This window comes from Chinchilla lanigera, unplaced genomic scaffold (assembly GCF_000276665.1).
Source record: "Chinchilla lanigera isolate Chin_1 unplaced genomic scaffold, ChiLan1.0 scaffold00122, whole genome shotgun sequence".
Classification (NCBI taxonomy): domain Eukaryota; kingdom Metazoa; phylum Chordata; class Mammalia; order Rodentia; family Chinchillidae; genus Chinchilla; species Chinchilla lanigera.
Genome location: NW_004955523.1, coordinates 2352895 through 2369495, shown reverse-complemented (window position 1 = coordinate 2369495; position 16601 = coordinate 2352895). Strand labels below are relative to the sequence as shown.

Below are 16601 nucleotides of genomic sequence, written 5' to 3'. Positions count from 1 at the left end.
ATAAAAGAATGATGAATATCAGAACATTTAAAAATGGTCATATCCACCTATCAAGAAGATAGGGTAAAAGTTGGGAGCCAGCTTACCCAGTTCAGACTGTATACCACCTACTGAATGAGTTTTCTCAGGCAAATTAATCAACCTCTGTTTCTCAGTGTCCTTAGCCAGACAGTTGATATGAGAACTCAATGAGTTAATAATATATGTTGCTGGGCCAGGGATATAGCTCAGTGGCACAAGCGCCTGCCTAGCAAGCACAAAGGTCCTGAGTTCAAGACCTGATACAAAAAAAAAAAAAAAATCTGTGGGACTCAGCAAAAAACATTGCCGGGTGTGGGAGCGCACACCTTTAATCCCAGCACTGGGGAGGCTGAGGCAGGAGGATCACTGCGAGTTCAAGGCCAGCCTGGTGTGCTCAAGGCCAGTCTGAACTGCACAGTGAGACCCGGTCTCAAAAAGACACACACACAAAAAAGTAAAGTTCAGTGGCATACAGTAGATAGCATGCAGTAAGCACTCCACAGAGGCGGCCAAGAGGAGTAGGAATGGTAATTTTTCCTAAGGAAAAAGGCAGCACATAGACAGACACTTTTTATATACGCAGAAAATGTAATAGGAAAAGTAGTGATCACTACCCATATAAAGGCTGACTTATGAAATGTAAAACATGATCCACCCATACACATGAAAAATGTAGCTATTTAAAGTTGGTTTTCACAGAATATTTCACAGCATGGAAATATACGCTAAGCTTCCGTGTTCCATGGGGAAAAGGATGGGCTAGAACGGTGCATACACACATCTGGGCCCAATTCTGTTTTTGTAGCAAGTAGTAGAGACACAGTGTACGTGTCACTGGAGATCAAGCCCAGAGCCTCACATGAGCTGATAAGGGACTGAAATCGTAAGCAAAATAAACTTCTGCTCCTTTAAGCTGCAGTTTTAGATATTTTGTCCCAGCAACAAGAAAGCTGACCAATACAAGCACAAATCAAAATAAAACGCAGAGGAAGACGAACAGGTAACCACGTTACACTGCAACTGGACTTGATTTTAACAGCAATAAAACTCCATGTGGTCAGCCTGCCCAAAGATCTAAAGGTAGCTTTCTATTACAGTCATTATCAGAGAATTAACTACTTTGAATTTAAAGAAGTAATAAAACAAAAAAGAGCAACAAGAGTTGTTCAACGATGTGTGTAAGTTGCAAGAACTGCACGATTTCCTGGGGAGAGTCCAGGCCACGTGCTGAAACGACTCACTCCTTCCCACGGCCGGGAGCAGGTCCCGCAGCCAGTGAGCACAGACCTACCTTGGGAAACAGAAAGTAACAGCTCCCAGGGAAATTCTGGAGCACCCGTTACTAAGAATCCTAAGAACACCAGCTGACCAGGTCCATTTTAAGGACAGAAAGCTCATAAATCATCTCCAAGAACGTCGGTTAACTATTTTTCTCAAAAATGTCTAAGAAACTGGCCTGAGTCCAAGACTCTTAGGAGGAAAATCCCTGAGCTGTGATTACCACTCACAACCTTCAGTGTCCTGGTGGGCTTAAACATTAAACAGGATTCATCTCCTAATCAGATTTTCAATCCGCCATGGCATGGATTTAGCCTCTTACGAGAAGGTGTGCATTACTTATGTACAACTTTCCATCCTGTCTACCTTGAGCCATTACAAGAACGTAAGCTAAGTATACTTTAACCTCAAATTCTAACTAGAAGACAGTATTTCATCAGTTATTCAAATGCAATTTTTCAGTTTTTCCATATTATTCCTAATATGGTAAAAATCACTGTATATTTACTATAAACACTTTTTTTGAGGCAGGGTCTTGCTATGTAGCTTAGGCTGATCTTGAACTTACTACTACGCAGTCCAGACTGGCCTCAAACTCATAGCAATCTTTCCGCCTCAGCTCCTGAGTGCTGAGGTGAAAAGTGTGTGTTACCAGGCCGAGCAAAGTTTTTTTTTTTTTTTTGGTCTTTTTGAGACAGGGTCTCGCTATGCAGCTCAGGCTGGCCTTGAGCTCACTTTGTAGCCCAGGCTGGTCTCGAACTTGCAACTATCCTCCTGTCTCAGCCTCCCGAGTGCTGGGATTACAGGCATGCGCCACCACACCCGGCCAAGCAAAGTTGAGAATTAAATGACAGCATACTTAAGAAACAAAGTGTTGAGCTAGGTGTGGTGAGGCATGCCTGTAATCCCAGCACTCAGGAAGCGGAGGCAGAAAGTTCCTTGAAAGCTGGAGACAGGCCAGGGCTACAAAGTGAGCTCAAGATCAGCCTGAACTTCAGAGTGAGACCCTGTCTCAAAAAGACTAAAAAAAAGCAAGTGTTTACTATATGGCCAAGCTAAATAGTCTCTCACTGAGAAATATGTCATCTTACTTGCTCAGAGGCAGCAGGACCTTCCTGATTATGAGGTCTGGAGTAAAATCCCAGGACTTAGGTCTTCTGTCAGTAACTAATACCAACCATCAGTCTGTGCCCTCGCCTGCCTGTCTTCAAAATGAGAATACTCCTTTCCTACTTTATTTAGGGTTTTTTGAGACAGGGTCTAGCTGTGTAATTCAGGTTGGCCTTGAACTCACTATGTAACTTAATCTGGACTTGAACTAGCAGCAATCCTCCTGCCTCAGCCTCCTGGAACTATAGGCATGTGCCACCATGCCCAGCCCGAGAAAATAGTTCTTAACTGAAGGAGCCATGCAAGGATTAATCCATTCATAGTGCTCCAAATTTTGGTACAGGATAAGTAATTATCGCTATCATGTGACTATTTTGGGGTTTTCTTTTGATAATTTTCTACCTGTGATACAAGTTTTCATTTGTACTGATCACAAATTTCCTTCTTAAATAAGTTACTCTAGATAACGCTATGGTTTGAAAATACAAATTCCGTGTGTTGGAAACATAATCCTCAAACTCTTACCTCAGTGGTCTTTGAAGATGGGACCTCTGCTGTGGGGGAAGCGGGGCACAGTGCGCGGGTGGGGAAGGCGGGCCCGCGGGGTGGGCCCAGCACGGCGCAGGCATGTGGGGAGTGGCCCTGCTCTCCCTGGACGCCTGCTCTGTCCCGCCCTGCGGTGCCCGCCACCCGTCACGACGCGACCAGAAGGCTCCCACCGGCTGCTAAGCAGATGCAGGCACCGAGCGCTCGGGCTTCTCAGCCTGCAGAGCTGTGACCCACATGACCCTCTCCTCTTTACAGTCACCCGGTCCCCAGCAACACGCGGCGGCGTGCGGACAGGAAAGAAAACGAAGGGAACCCCGCAGGGGGTGCAGGTAGCTCAGGAGTCCGAACGTGAGGGTCACGCGCCAAGACTGCCACACCACACAAAAACACTTTTTCCTGTTCACCAAACACCTAGTTTTTCCTCCAAGACCAGGCTTCACTGGCTTCTTGTACTCTAACTCAAGACTCCTGCGCACTCAAGCTCCCAGCAAGCCGAAGGAACGGGCAGGCGCGACTCTGCTCGTGCACCTCCTCCTCCTCCTCAGCGCCTCTCTCCAGCCCAGCTGTCCACTCACGAGCACCAGAGGAGCAAGGACGGAGTGTCCTCCCCACCCACTGGGACCCCCCGGAGTCTCTGGGACACCAGGCAACTGACCTTCAGGGCTTTGAAGATGACGCCGGGGTGCCGAGGGGAACGGGTGGTGTTGTTCTCCAGCTGCTGCTCCAAAGCACGCCGGAGCCCGGAGAAGTCGGTGGGGGGGTTGTAAGTCCTCGTGCCCTTGTAGTGAATGGAACTGAAGGCCTCGGGGAAGCGGCCCAGCTTCCTGAACCGGTCCTGGATGAGCTTCTCCGGCACGTCGGAGGGGTGATCTGCACAAGCAGAGATGGGCATGTGAGCGGTGAGGGGCTCCCTGGTTTTTAGGAAAGTTGCCCATCTTTCCTTACCAAAGTAGGACAGCCGGGCGTGGTGGTGCACGCCCGTAATCCCAGCACTTGGGAGCTGAGGCAGGAAGCTGATGAGAGAGTGAGGGTCAGCCTGAACTTCATAATGAGGCCTTGTCTCATAAAACCAAAAAAAAAGTAGGACATAGTCTACTCCCTACAGAAAAAATACACAGACAACTAGCACGCCTGAGAATGAACAGCATCAGGTTAATGCTGCCAGCACAGGAGCATGAGGAAGGCTCCCGTGAGGAGGGTGTGGGTGTTTCCAATTCTGCTGCTGATTACACGAGTGTCTTCGGGTTATGGAAACCCATCATGTAGCCAGGCGTGGTGGCACACGCCCAGTATCCCAGCACTCAGGAGGCTGAGACAGGAGGATTGTTGCAAGTTTGAGACCAGCCTGGGCTACAAAGTGAGCTCAAGGCCAGCTTGAACTGCATAGCGGAGACTCTGTCTCAAAAAAGAAAAAAAGAAAATGCTGCTGTCATATGACAAAGCTGCGTGAGGGCACAACCTCCTGCCTGGAGACCAGTCACGTGGGAGGTGTGAGCAGTGTTGGGGGGGGTGGGAAAGACTTTTTATTTTAATCTCTAGTATTTTAACAACAAAATACTCCAATTAATGCTGAAGATCTGTTAGTTCAAATTTAAAGGAACAGCCAGCGTGGCGGCATGCACCTATACTCCCTGCACTCCAGATGCTGAGGCAGGAGTGCGAGGAGGCCAGCCTGAACTACACAGGGAGACCCTGTCTCAAAAAACAAACAAAACAAATTTAAAGGAACAGCCACTGAAATAGCAGGAGCATGAGGAGCATAGCTGTAATTATTCCCTGCACCCATCTTCTCTTGCACTTTACTCTTTGCTTTTTGAGATGTTGTTTTGGTTTTTTTTGCTTTGTTTTGTAGGCAGTACTGGGCCTAAACCCAGGGCACTTTCCTACTGAGTTACATGCCCAGACGTATTTATTTGTTTTCAATTTTGAGACAGTCTCGCTACACTGCTTAGTCTGGCCTTGAACTCGTGCGTCTCCTCCTCAGCCACTGGAGTACAGGTCTGTGCCACTCCATCCAGCCTCACCCAGAACTTAGAAGCAGCTACTGTGCCCTTCAGTCCTGGCTTCCCCCAAAGCCACAGGAGCCCAGCCTGGGAGCCTGCACGTCCTTCCAACCTCACCGCACAGCTTGCCCTGCACACACAAGCCCCAGAATGACTTGTTTCTGTTCATTTGTAAAAGAAAAATAAAGAAGAGCAATGAAAGAAAGAAAAAAAGTAAAAAATTAAAAGAACTACAAATACAAATACAGACTGAACATCCCTATAGTAAAAATTAGAAATCTGAAATGCTCTAAAATCTGAAACTTAGCCAGGCATGGTGGTGCACGCCTGTGATCCCTGCACTCGGGAGGCTGAGGCAGGAGGATAGTTGCAAGTTCGAGACCAGCCTGGGCTACAAAATGAGTTTAAGGCCAGCCTGAACTACATAGCAAGACCCTGTCTCAAAAAGACAAAAAACAAAAAAAATTAAATTAAAATTAAAATAAAATCTGAAACCTTTTTGAGCACCAGATTTGGCGTTTCAGATTATAAGAATGTTCCACCAGTAAAGTCTCTGCCACAATCCAAACTCCGATATACTTATAGTCTCAGGCATTTTAGACATGGGATACCCAACCTATAATTTATTTTACTACTAATCTCCTACCAGGGCTGGGGATTTAGCTCAGCAGCACAGCGCCTGCCTGGCAAGCGCAAGGTGGTGAGTTCAATTCCTGGTACCAGAAAAAACAACAACAACAACAACAAAAAACTACTAATCTCCTACCTAGCAATTCCACGTTCATAAAAAATGATCAAATGGAAAATCAAAAATTCTATGAGACAGTAAAAATCTAACTATCAGTTTGCCTACTATTCTGTCACCCCTCCTATCTTGCATTAAAATCTGGCCACCCTAGTTCCAACTGAAACTGTAACAGCAGTCCAGAAACAGGTCTTGATTTAGGGTTAGAAGACCTTGATATGAATCCAAATTTTGCTAGAACTCTCTTGTCACACAGTGTAAAAGCTGAGTTCAGTTTCTTCATCTGCAAAATAGAACTGCTAAGTAGGCTGAATAATAAAGCACAATTAAAGTGCATCTTATTCCATAAAGAATGGTCACCATCAAGAAATCAAATAATAACAAATGCTGCAGAGGCCACAAGGAAAAAGGAACCCTACTATATTGCTGGTGGGAATGTAAGCTAGTAAAGCACTATGGAAATCAGGATGAAGATTCTTCAAAAAACTAATTCCAGCCAGGCATGATGGTGCACGCTTGTAATCCCAGCACGTGGGAGGCTGAGGCAAGAGGACTGCCACAAGTTCAAGGCCACCGTGAACTACATAGTGAGACTACCTCTCAAAAGAAAATTAAAAAAAGAAAAAAAACTATTTCTATTCCATCCCATTCCATTCCTTTGTGGAACCTTCCCAAAATAGTTAAAGATATCATGTTACAGTGATACATGTGTACTCCCGTTTATAATAGCATCATTCATAATGCCTGAATCTTGGAAGCAACCTACATGTCCATCAACAGATGAATGCGTAAAAGAAAATGTATTTACATACAGTGGAGCAGTACTCTGCTATAAAGAAGGACAAATTTAAGTCATCTGTAGGGAAGTGGATTCACCTCAAGACCACAGTGTTGAGACAGACACACGACTTAGACATCACATGCTTTCTCTTTTTTTTTTGGTACCAGGAATGGAACCAGGGCCTCGTTCTTGCCAGGCAGGCGCTATCACACGGTTTCTCTCATACGAGAAACCCACAGTATAAATAAAGTGCAAAGTGAAAGAAAGACATGAAACAGGGAAATTGATTTTTTGACAATATGGGAAGGGCTTTTAAAAATTACATGATTAAAGGCCAGGGGGGTGGTGCACGCCTGTAATCCCAGCACTTAGAAGGCTGAGACAGGAGGATCACTGCAAGTTCAAGGCCAGGCTGAACTACACATGAGACCCGGTCTCAAAACAACAAGGAAAAAGGTTAAATGATTAAGAACAAAGGTGTGTTCTGTGCGTGGCGATGTAACCGCTATGCAGTACAAACACATACCCAAAACAGGCATATGCTGTGCGCCTCTTTTTGAGGGAGGGTCTCACTACCCAGTACAGGCTGCCCTTGAACTCACTTACGGAGCCTGCCTTGAACTCGCAACAGTCCTCCTGCCTCAGCCTCCAGAGTGCTAGGATTACAGGCAAGTACCACCATGCCTGGCCTGATACATGCTTTTAAAATAAATGCTTTTTTAGCGCATGGCACAACGCAAATACCTTTTTTTGTTCTGTTTTGTTTTCTGGTACCAGGAATCGAACTCACGACGTTGCGCTTGCCAGGCAGGCACTGTGACACTGAGCTAAATCCCCAGCCCCACAAATACCACTTTTTTTTTGGGTGCCAGGAATCAAACTCAGGACCTTGTGCTTGCTAGGCAGACAATGTAATGCTGAGCTATAGCCCTGGGCCCAAATACAAACTTTTGAGGAGCTGATTATTTCAGCATCCTAAACCTTTCCCTCAAAGTTGTAAAACTCTTAAGGTGGCACTGAATGCTCACAGGGCACCCTAAATCAACACTTCTCACCTTCTCTGTGTGCCTCACAAGGACTCGCTGATGTGCCCCTCCTCCAGTATGAACGTGACGGTCACGCATCATGGAGACCAGCCCAATCTACTAGTCCCACGTCCACCCGAACAAGCTCCTATGTGGACCTGTCTGCTCACTGCGCTGGCCCAGTCCCTACCTTTTCAAGGAATCTAGTACCATGACAACTTCCGCTCTAGTCTCTCCACTCTAGGCAGGCTCCTCTAATTCACCCTAAACCGACCGCTAAGCTATCTTCCAAAAATGTAATGTGATCATATAACCCTGCTTACGATCGCTGGGGGCTCCTACCACACTTGAGAACTGCGTGAGGGCCATCTACAATCTGCTACCCGAGTATCTCCACCACTCTTACACGAACTATGCCTCGGGCGCTCGGAGCCTCCTCATTTTCTCACTCAGCACACAACTGTGCGTCAAACATTCCCCCGGGCTCTTTACACAGAGCAGCGAGGAAGACCATCAGTGCCTGTGGGAAACAACCCAGGTGGTTCTGTGGGAAAAGACCAACAACAAATTCAGCATATGAACAGGAAGTCACTGTTCCTACTGACTGCCAACTGGATGAGACTACGAAGTGACTACAGAGGTGATGGTACTGTGAGGACACTACCGTGAGCAATGGACTAATCCACTGACTAGTTCTTGGCCAAATGGGCCGTAAGCAGTGGGTCTAGCTGGAGGAAGGAGGTCTCGAGGGGCACGTCGCTGAAGGGTGTATCTTTTCTCTGGCTCTTTTCCTCTCTCAGCTTCCTGGCTCCCCTGAGGTGAAAGCTCTCCTCAACCACTCTCTCTGCCTTGTACTCAGCCAGCCATGGACTGAAACCTCTGAAACTGTGAGTCAATACTGTGGAAACGCCTTTTCTTTTGAGTTGGATCTGAAAGATACATGATCCAGACAGAGTAGCACACACAAAGGTGGGAACTGAGAAAAGGCAGAATAGTTACGGGGGAACGCGTATACACACGTGCATGTGCTCAAGTACCTGTGCACCAACACACGCACAGGTGGAGGGGAGAGAGTGAGAGGTTAAGAATGGAGATTAGTCTGGGTGGGCTGGCACATGCCTGTAATCCCAGCACTCCGGAGGCTGAGGCAGGAGGATCGTTGCAAGTTCGAGGCCAGCCTGAACTGCACAGTGAGACTCTGTCTTAAAAAGACCCCCCCCCAAAAAAAAAAGAAAAAAAGAATGGAGATTAGGAAGCCACCAGGGGATCTGCTATTCCCAGAACATCATTCTTCCACCTTTCAGGAGCCAAAATTCAGAGTGCAAACGTTATCTCCTCCTCCCGAGGACCCAACAGGAGACGCACAATCCCTGCTCTGCACTCCCACGGCCCCAGGACCTAGTCTGCTGCAGAACAGGACACCAGGTCGTCTCCCCTGGTGTCCCCAGTTAGACTGTGTGCTAGTCAAGGGTGGGATTGGTTTTGTTTCCCTCTGGGCCCCGTGCTCAGAGCATGACAGTGGGTTCAGTGAACTCTGGGGCTGGTGAATGGTGTAACTGTCTCAGGGGCCATACTACCATCCTCCCTGCACCCCAGCACTGCTGCTGCCCCTGCTCCCTCACCTTCCCCAGGTGGTGATCGTGCACCACCTTCCTGTAAGTAACAAACAGCAGGACATGAACTCAACATGCACACTCACGCACACGCCCCCCCCCCGCCACCTTCTCCCGAGACACTGCTGACCCGCCCATGCTTCCACAACCAACTGTACCCCGTGCACCCTTGCACCTGTCCCTGCTCTTACATCTGCACTGCCCTATTTTAATGAATACTTTCTATCAGTGACCCAGTAACGAATGCCCACCATCTTAAATTTTAAACAGGAAAATTACGAAACTCACTGAAAGAGTTCAATACACTCACAGGCTTAATTCTGCTCCAATCCACTCTTGTTTTTGGTTTTTGGCACCAGGAATCTAATTCAGGACCTCGCGCCTGCCGGGCAGGCCCTTGTGCCACTGAGCTACATCCCAGTCCTCCTATCCACTTATTCCCATTCTGATCCCGCTTTCAGTCCCACTGTCCCAAGGAAACAGGTCTTACCCAGAGCACCACGGCCCTCTCTGCGGCCAAAGGCAATAGCGAGTCCCAGTCCGCAGCACGGCTGAGCATGCCGCCCTTCTTCAAACACTTCCCTTTCCCTTCCTGGGCAGAACCTCTGGTCAGTCGGTCCTCACCAAGCTGTTACTGCAGCCCAGTGGCCCCTCCGGGTACCCAGAAAGGACAATCTGTGACTCAGCACCCCGTCTACTCACCAGAGCCCAGGAGTTGAGTGTGCACAGTCTCATGGAAAATAATAACTGCGGGGCCCAGGGTGGACAAGGGCACGTCCAGGCCACAGCGGGCAGTGGTGGCCTTAAGCTCCTTGGTGAAGTGCTTCAGATAAGCTTCCGAGGCATCTCCAAGGAATTTGAAGAGGTCATTGTGCAGCCGATCTGCGTGAGTTCGATAGATGATGATGTCTGAGATGGCCAGGACCTTCAGCAGCAGCCGTGTTCTCTGGCTTAGATTCACGGTGGCCCCCAGGAGCCCTTCCGTGTCTATCACTGCTACTCTGTGGATGGGGTCATAGGCTGCCCACACACCCACAGTGCAGGACTCCTGGGCAGGGGAGGTTTTGAAGACTTCACGGCCATAGAAGAAAGTGTGGTTGAGGGTATGAGACTTTCCATCACCAGTATTTCCAAAAATGGAAACCACCTTCAGGTGCTGGTCGGGTTTACAGTCCAACTTCCTAATAAAGTCATCTTCATTTGTTACCTTCAAAGAAAGAAGAAAAGACGACAATGAGTTATGGAAACTGCAGAACAGCTACAAACACCTGCACAGAGGACACCTGAGCCCAGTGTGGTGGCGCATGCCTGTGATCCCAACTCTCAGGAGGCCGAGGCAGGAGGATCACAAATTCAAGCCCAGGTTTGCAACTTAGCCAGGCTCTCTCTCAAAAATCTTTTTTAAAAAAGGGATTTTTTCCTTTTGAGGGCTAGGGCTGTAACTCAGTGATAAAATACCTGCCGGCATGTCCAAGGCCCTGAGTTCAATCTCGAGCATTTAAAGAGGAAAAGAATGCACACTTCCCAGGGTCAAGGTCACTGATGGGTTTGTCAAGCCCGGAAGGAAAGAAGCCTCAGGACAAGAGATCCATCACCACCTTCCATCCTCTGCAAATAGCTTAGGAAGCCTCAATCCGTATAAATACGTCATAAACTCGTGGTTATGCAAGAGCTAACACTGTAAAAACTTTTGTACATCATATATTTCATAAGGGCCTTGTGTTCAGAATATGTAAAGAACTCTTATAGGGGCTGGGGATTTAGCTCAGGGGCACAGCACCTGCCTGGCAAGCGCAAGGTCATGAGTTTGATTCCCGGGATCAGAAAAAAAAAAAAAAAAAAAAACAGAACTCTTACACCTCAACAATGAAGACAACTCCATTAAAAACTAAGCAAAACTTCTGAGTAGACATTCCTCCACAGACAAGCAAATGACCAATAAGCTCACAAAATTATGCTCAACACCACTGGTCATTACAGAGATGTAAGTCAAAGCTACAATGAAGTATCACTGTACATCCACTGGAAAAGCTATGACCAAAAGGACAGTAACAAATATGGGCAAGGAAGTAAGACAAACTGAGAATGTAAACGACACAGCCATTCTAGAAAAGTCTGACAAAGTTGCCATAATACTCAGTATTCCACTCTTAGGCATATACCCAACAGAATTGAAAACTATACACAAGAGCCAGGCATGGTGGTGCACACCTGTAATCCCAGCACTCTGGAGGCTGAGGCAGGAGGATCCTTGTGGGGAGACCAGGCTGGGCTACAAAGTGAGTTCAAGGCCAGCCTGAACTGCATAGCAAGACCCAGCCCTCTTCATGTTCTTATCTGGAGACAAGACCTCACTGTCCCAAAGCCAGGCGTGGTGGCACATGCCTATAATCCCAGCACTCTGGAGGCTGAGGAGTCCAGGGAAGCCTGGGCTACGAAGTGAGTTCAAGGCCACCCTGAACCGCATAGGAGACCCTGTCTCAAAAAGACAAGAAAAACAAAACAACCCTCACTGTCCTTAAGTTATACAAGCTGGGCTCAAATTTCCACATTTCCAATCCTCCTGCCCCAGTCTCCTAGAGTGCTAGGGACACCGTACAGATGTGTATCATCATGCCCAACCTAGGGCAATTCTTAAATGTGTCCTTACTTTCATCTGATTTTCCAGAAATTCTAATTGTCTTAACTGTTTGTCATGATCGTGCCATTTCCTGCTTTATAGTCTTCCTAAATCTTTGCTCAATAAGCTTTGGAGAGAGCTTAAAACACTTACAGCAAAACTACATATTCCTGGTTATAAAATAATATGCATAATACAAAATAACGTCTACTGACCTAGTATTAGTTCAGCTTAGTTTTGAAGTAGTCTATGTCCCTACCAATTTGTTGTGATTGGTTGGGAAATGGATGAAACTTGCACTTGGAAGGAATTGGAAAATGTACCAAGCCATTTCAACTAATTTCTCAATAGGGAAAAATGGTTATGATTGAGATTTCCCTTCAATTAATGGTAATCTTTTATTTAAATTTCGCTTACCTAACCTTTGCCTGGGGCAATGCAAAGTATGTCAATATAATCACATTTCTTTTACTCTGAAGAAGTAAAATGATTTTCAAGTTATAATTACAGAATCTGTAATATTTTGTATTATATTTCCAAAGTATTTTATTAGTATTCAGTCCCCTACATATACTTATAAAGTGCTTAAGAGGCGGTTTGCACACGTGCCCACGCACACGTACACACGCACCAATTATCAAGTAGAGAAGCTAAAGTGCAAATGTATTTCCTCTGGAAGTAATAAAACTTTCATGCTGCCTCATAACATTTTTGGTAAAAATGTAGAAAAAATTCTGTGACTTGAAAATAAGTATCAACCCAGGCGTGGTGGCACACACCTATAATCCCAGAACTTGGGAGGCTGACTGTCTTGGTTACTTTCCTCTGGTTGCTGGGACAAAATACCTGACACCCATAATTAAGGAAGGAAAGGTTTATTTCGCTTACAGTTTGTGGAGGTTTCAGTTCGTACTTGGCAAGTTACAAGGCAGAGTGGCACATGGCAGAGGGCAACAGCTCATGGTGGCAGAATACAGCAGAATCAACAAGCACAAAAGCCAGGAAATGGCCACAAGCAGCCTCTTGCTCTCCCTTACATATGCAAACTATCCACCCCAGGGCGGTGCGGCTCTCACACCCATAATCAATGGAACTCTAAAAGCCTGCCCCATGGCCGCTTGAGGCTTTGCGGGGACATCCAGACACAAACCATAACACTGACACAGGAGGATCACTGCCAGTTTGAGACCAGCCTGGGCTACAAAGTGAGCTTAGGACCAGCCTGAACTGCACAGCAAGACCCTGTCTCAAAAAGACAAATAAATAAATAAATAAATAAAAAGATAGATAGATAGATAGACAGATAAATAAATAAGGAATGAAGCACTGACAGATGCTACAGCGTGGATGAGCCCTGAAAATACAATTAATGAATGAAAGAGACACAAAGGGCCACATGTTGTATGATTCTGTGTGTACAAAATGTTTAGACAAATTCATAAAGTAGAAAGTAGAATACTGGTTGTCAGAAGCTGGGTGGTAAAAAAAAAAAAAAAAAAAAAAAGCTGGGTGGTAGATGGAACAGGGAGCGGCTGCTAATGGGGACAAAATTCATTTTTGGAAAAAAAGAAAAAAGAAAAAAACTGAAAATCCTTTTCAGGGTCATGAAAATGTCCTCGCATCACACAGTGCTATGGGCTGCACAGCTCTACCACACCACCAACGCTGAAGTGTACACTCTAGGGGTGAATACGCGCTGTAATGTAGCCCAGTAGGGCAGTGTTTGCCTAGTATGCACAAGACCCTGGGTTCCATCCAAAAATACCTGAAAAATAAGCAAAAAAGGGTAAATTTGATGGTATGTAAAATATATCAATAGTTTTTTTTTTTTTAAGTTTACTGATCAAGCTTCATACATCCATAAATTTTCCCTGTTAACCGTTAAAAGTATAGTATGGTCCTTATAAAAAGCAAGCCCAGTCAGGTGTGGTGGCACTCGGGAGGCTGAGGTAGGAGGATCTCTGTGAGTTCGAGGCCAGCCTGGGCTAAAAAATGAGCTCAAGGCCAGCCTGAACTGCAGAGCGAGACCCTGTCTCAAAAAAAAGTAAGCCCAGAAAGGAATGGCCTTGGGCCAGAGAGACAGAGCTTCAGATTGGAGCTTCAGCAAAATGCTCAGAGCTCCCACTCAGACTACAGACCCCCAGTCAGAGTGCCTAATCCATACAGACTATGTTTCCTCCAACTAAAGGAGCGATGAACCTTTTACACCAGTATCTCCAGCCATCAGGGAAAATGTTTCTGATTCTCCAGAGTCTGTGTAAGACCTGTTATGAACAGACAATGAGGGTTAAAGTGTGAGAAGTCCTTTTCTGCTATAACCTCATCAAGGTACTAACCAGTCGCTATTCTACTAGTGGCACCACCATTACTACGTTCCTAAGAACTTTGCCAATTCCAACCATTCACTCAATGGCCAGCCACAGGGCTCATCACCAGATCCGTGAGCAGAGGACCGTGTCGATCTTATCTCTGCATGCACACAGGACACAAGGAGCTCTGTGCTCGGTGAGTGACTGAATGCCAGGCAACTTGCTAGGAATGCTCATCACTCTGCCCCTCTGGGCCTCCTCCACAGGGCAGAACACAGCACCACTTGATATTATCTGGCAGGTAACTCTGAGAACAAGAAGCTGCACAGAGCAACCCACCTGGGACCTGTGTCACTCCACCAGCCTGCCTCCAAGTCGCTAAGCAAAGAAGGCAACAAACAAAAGCTCCATAAATTTCTGCCACCGAGGAGCTGAGTTCGGGTGCCTGTGGGAAGCGCCACTGACCTTTGCAAACAGTCCTGGACCCAGGAAGTGGGCCTGGGGATTGTCACCCAACGAAGATCTATGCTATCATCAATCTATAAACCAGGCATCTGAAGAAGTGCCTAGATGTCTTAGGGTGCGCATTAAACACCCACCAAAGGATGCACATAATATATAAAAAACTTAGCTGAGATCAGACTCAAATACTCCGTTAGCAGGCGGCTAATTATTTGGCATTTGGTATCTTGGGTAGGTTAGTGTTCACGCGCAGCATATATGCATTTAGGGCAAATGGAAAAGCTCTGGGAGAAAGAGCTTGGTGCCTTTTCCTTTTGATGAGCTGTGGACTATCAGCTATCACATGCTACTGGCCCTTTTTTCTCATGTAAAGTAAGAATATGATCATCTTTTGCCTCCTCTGACTGGACAGCATAGTTGCTAATTAAAATAGTAGATTAAAAAAAGAGAAAATAAATAAAATAAAATAGTAGATGAATGAGAAAATGTCTGGCAAACAGAACCAGGCTTCATTTTTTTTCCTCCTTCTGCCTTTCACGTTACATTGCACCCAGTTAAACTACTAAATTCACCCCTAGGGCCGGAGATACAGCTCAGCAACACAAGCACCTGCCTGGCAAGCATAAGGTCCTGAGTTCGATTCCCAGTACCAAAACAACAAATTCACCCCTAATCAGAAGGCATTTTCCCTAGCCAGAGAGGCAACAGCCTTCACCTGAGCAGTAGCAAGACGGGTTCACACTCCAGGAAGGCAAAGGTAAAGAAAAGATAAGCCTCCATTTGGTGAGCGCAGGAACAAGCCAGAGGGGACAAGCCCGACTTGTTCTGCCTGTTTGCAATCAACGACCCCACTCGGCTCCATCCCCGGAGGAAAACCAGTTCCCTGGCCCTAAGCCCGCCAAGGGCCACCCCACCCAATTCCACTTGTCTGAAATGGTCCTCGGCCCTAACACAACAGCAAAGCCGAGAGTGACTCCAAGGCCGCCCTTTCCCAACTTCTACCTTGCCTCCTCCGGAGAGCTCGCCACTCCGACCTCAGGCAAGCTGGAAACGCCCAAATTCCACTCCTAGCTTTGCCACTATGTCATTGCTGAAAAGTTCCTTAACTATCTGAAGCCTCAGGGACACAAGATAATAGCAGATTGCATCACCCTTAAGGACACAGAGAGCATTGAACGAGATAAAGTGGGGAAGGGGCCTAGCACAGTACCTGGCTCACAGTAAGCACATATGCGAGCCACTGCTATTTAAAGACTAGCAGCTGGGAACACACCCAGGTGGGTGCAGTAGCATCTGGGCTCGCACCTGCTGACTGCTCAAAAATTACTCATTCACTGCTGGGCGTGGTGGCAAACCCTTATAATCCCAGCACACGGGAGGCTGAGGCAGGAGGATCTTTGCAAGTTGGAGGCCAGCCTGAACTGCATAGCGAGACCCTGTCTCAAAAAGACAAAAAAAAAAAAAATTACTCATTCAGGAACTAATTCAGCAATGTGGCAAGATCTAAATTACTTCTACCTAGAAATCAAGTAATTCAGCTTGCCTCATAACTCTTTTCTCTCCCTCACCAAAATAATGTATCACTGACACTGGCTTGGTAGCAAGCTCTCGAAAAGTAACGACTGTCTTACTAGTCTGGAAGACACCCAGCAGCCTCTGCCCGTCTCCCTCACTCTCCCCCCAGCTCCCCGCCTCCCCCAGGAAGCTCTTTAGTCCGTACAATGCTCGCACAGCGTGTGCAGGGAAAGACAGCGGCGCTCCGTGACGCTCACTGTCCACCTCAGAACTCAGAGCGGTCTGTAGTACAGCGTCCAGCAGTCAGCCTCTGCCCCACACGGGCACCAGACTGACGACAGCTTCTCTCAGATCCCGTTCTGCCCGCAGAGCCATTCCCGGAAGAGCAAGCTCACACTGACTGTGTCCCGGCAGCCATGAGCAGAGAAAGCAGGGGAGGCAGTAGGAGCTGGAGAGCCACGAGGACGGAGCTGGGCAGCACGGCCCCTCTGCGAGTTACCCCTCAAAGGGCCAGCCCACACTCCCAAGCAACTCAACATCCGCCTTCCAGGCTGGCCTCTGGATAAAAGG

The 16601-nt window shown here is 47.0% G+C and overlaps 1 protein-coding gene across 2 annotated transcripts in view; it reads right to left on the bottom strand.

Annotated features, from left to right (window-relative positions):
- The window catches only part of Zfyve1 (zinc finger, FYVE domain containing 1), a 54438-nt gene that overhangs the window by 19117 nt on the left and 18720 nt on the right, over nucleotides 1-16601 (bottom strand). For both annotated transcript variants that reach the window (XM_005409432.2, XM_013507165.1), the window contains exons 3-4: nucleotides 9828-10332; nucleotides 3614-3828 (exon numbers count right to left, since the gene is read on the bottom strand). In XM_005409432.2, the coding sequence (XP_005409489.1) occupies nucleotides 3614-3828; nucleotides 9828-10332 (720 nt within the window). The remainder of the gene's footprint in view (nucleotides 1-3613; nucleotides 3829-9827; nucleotides 10333-16601) is intronic.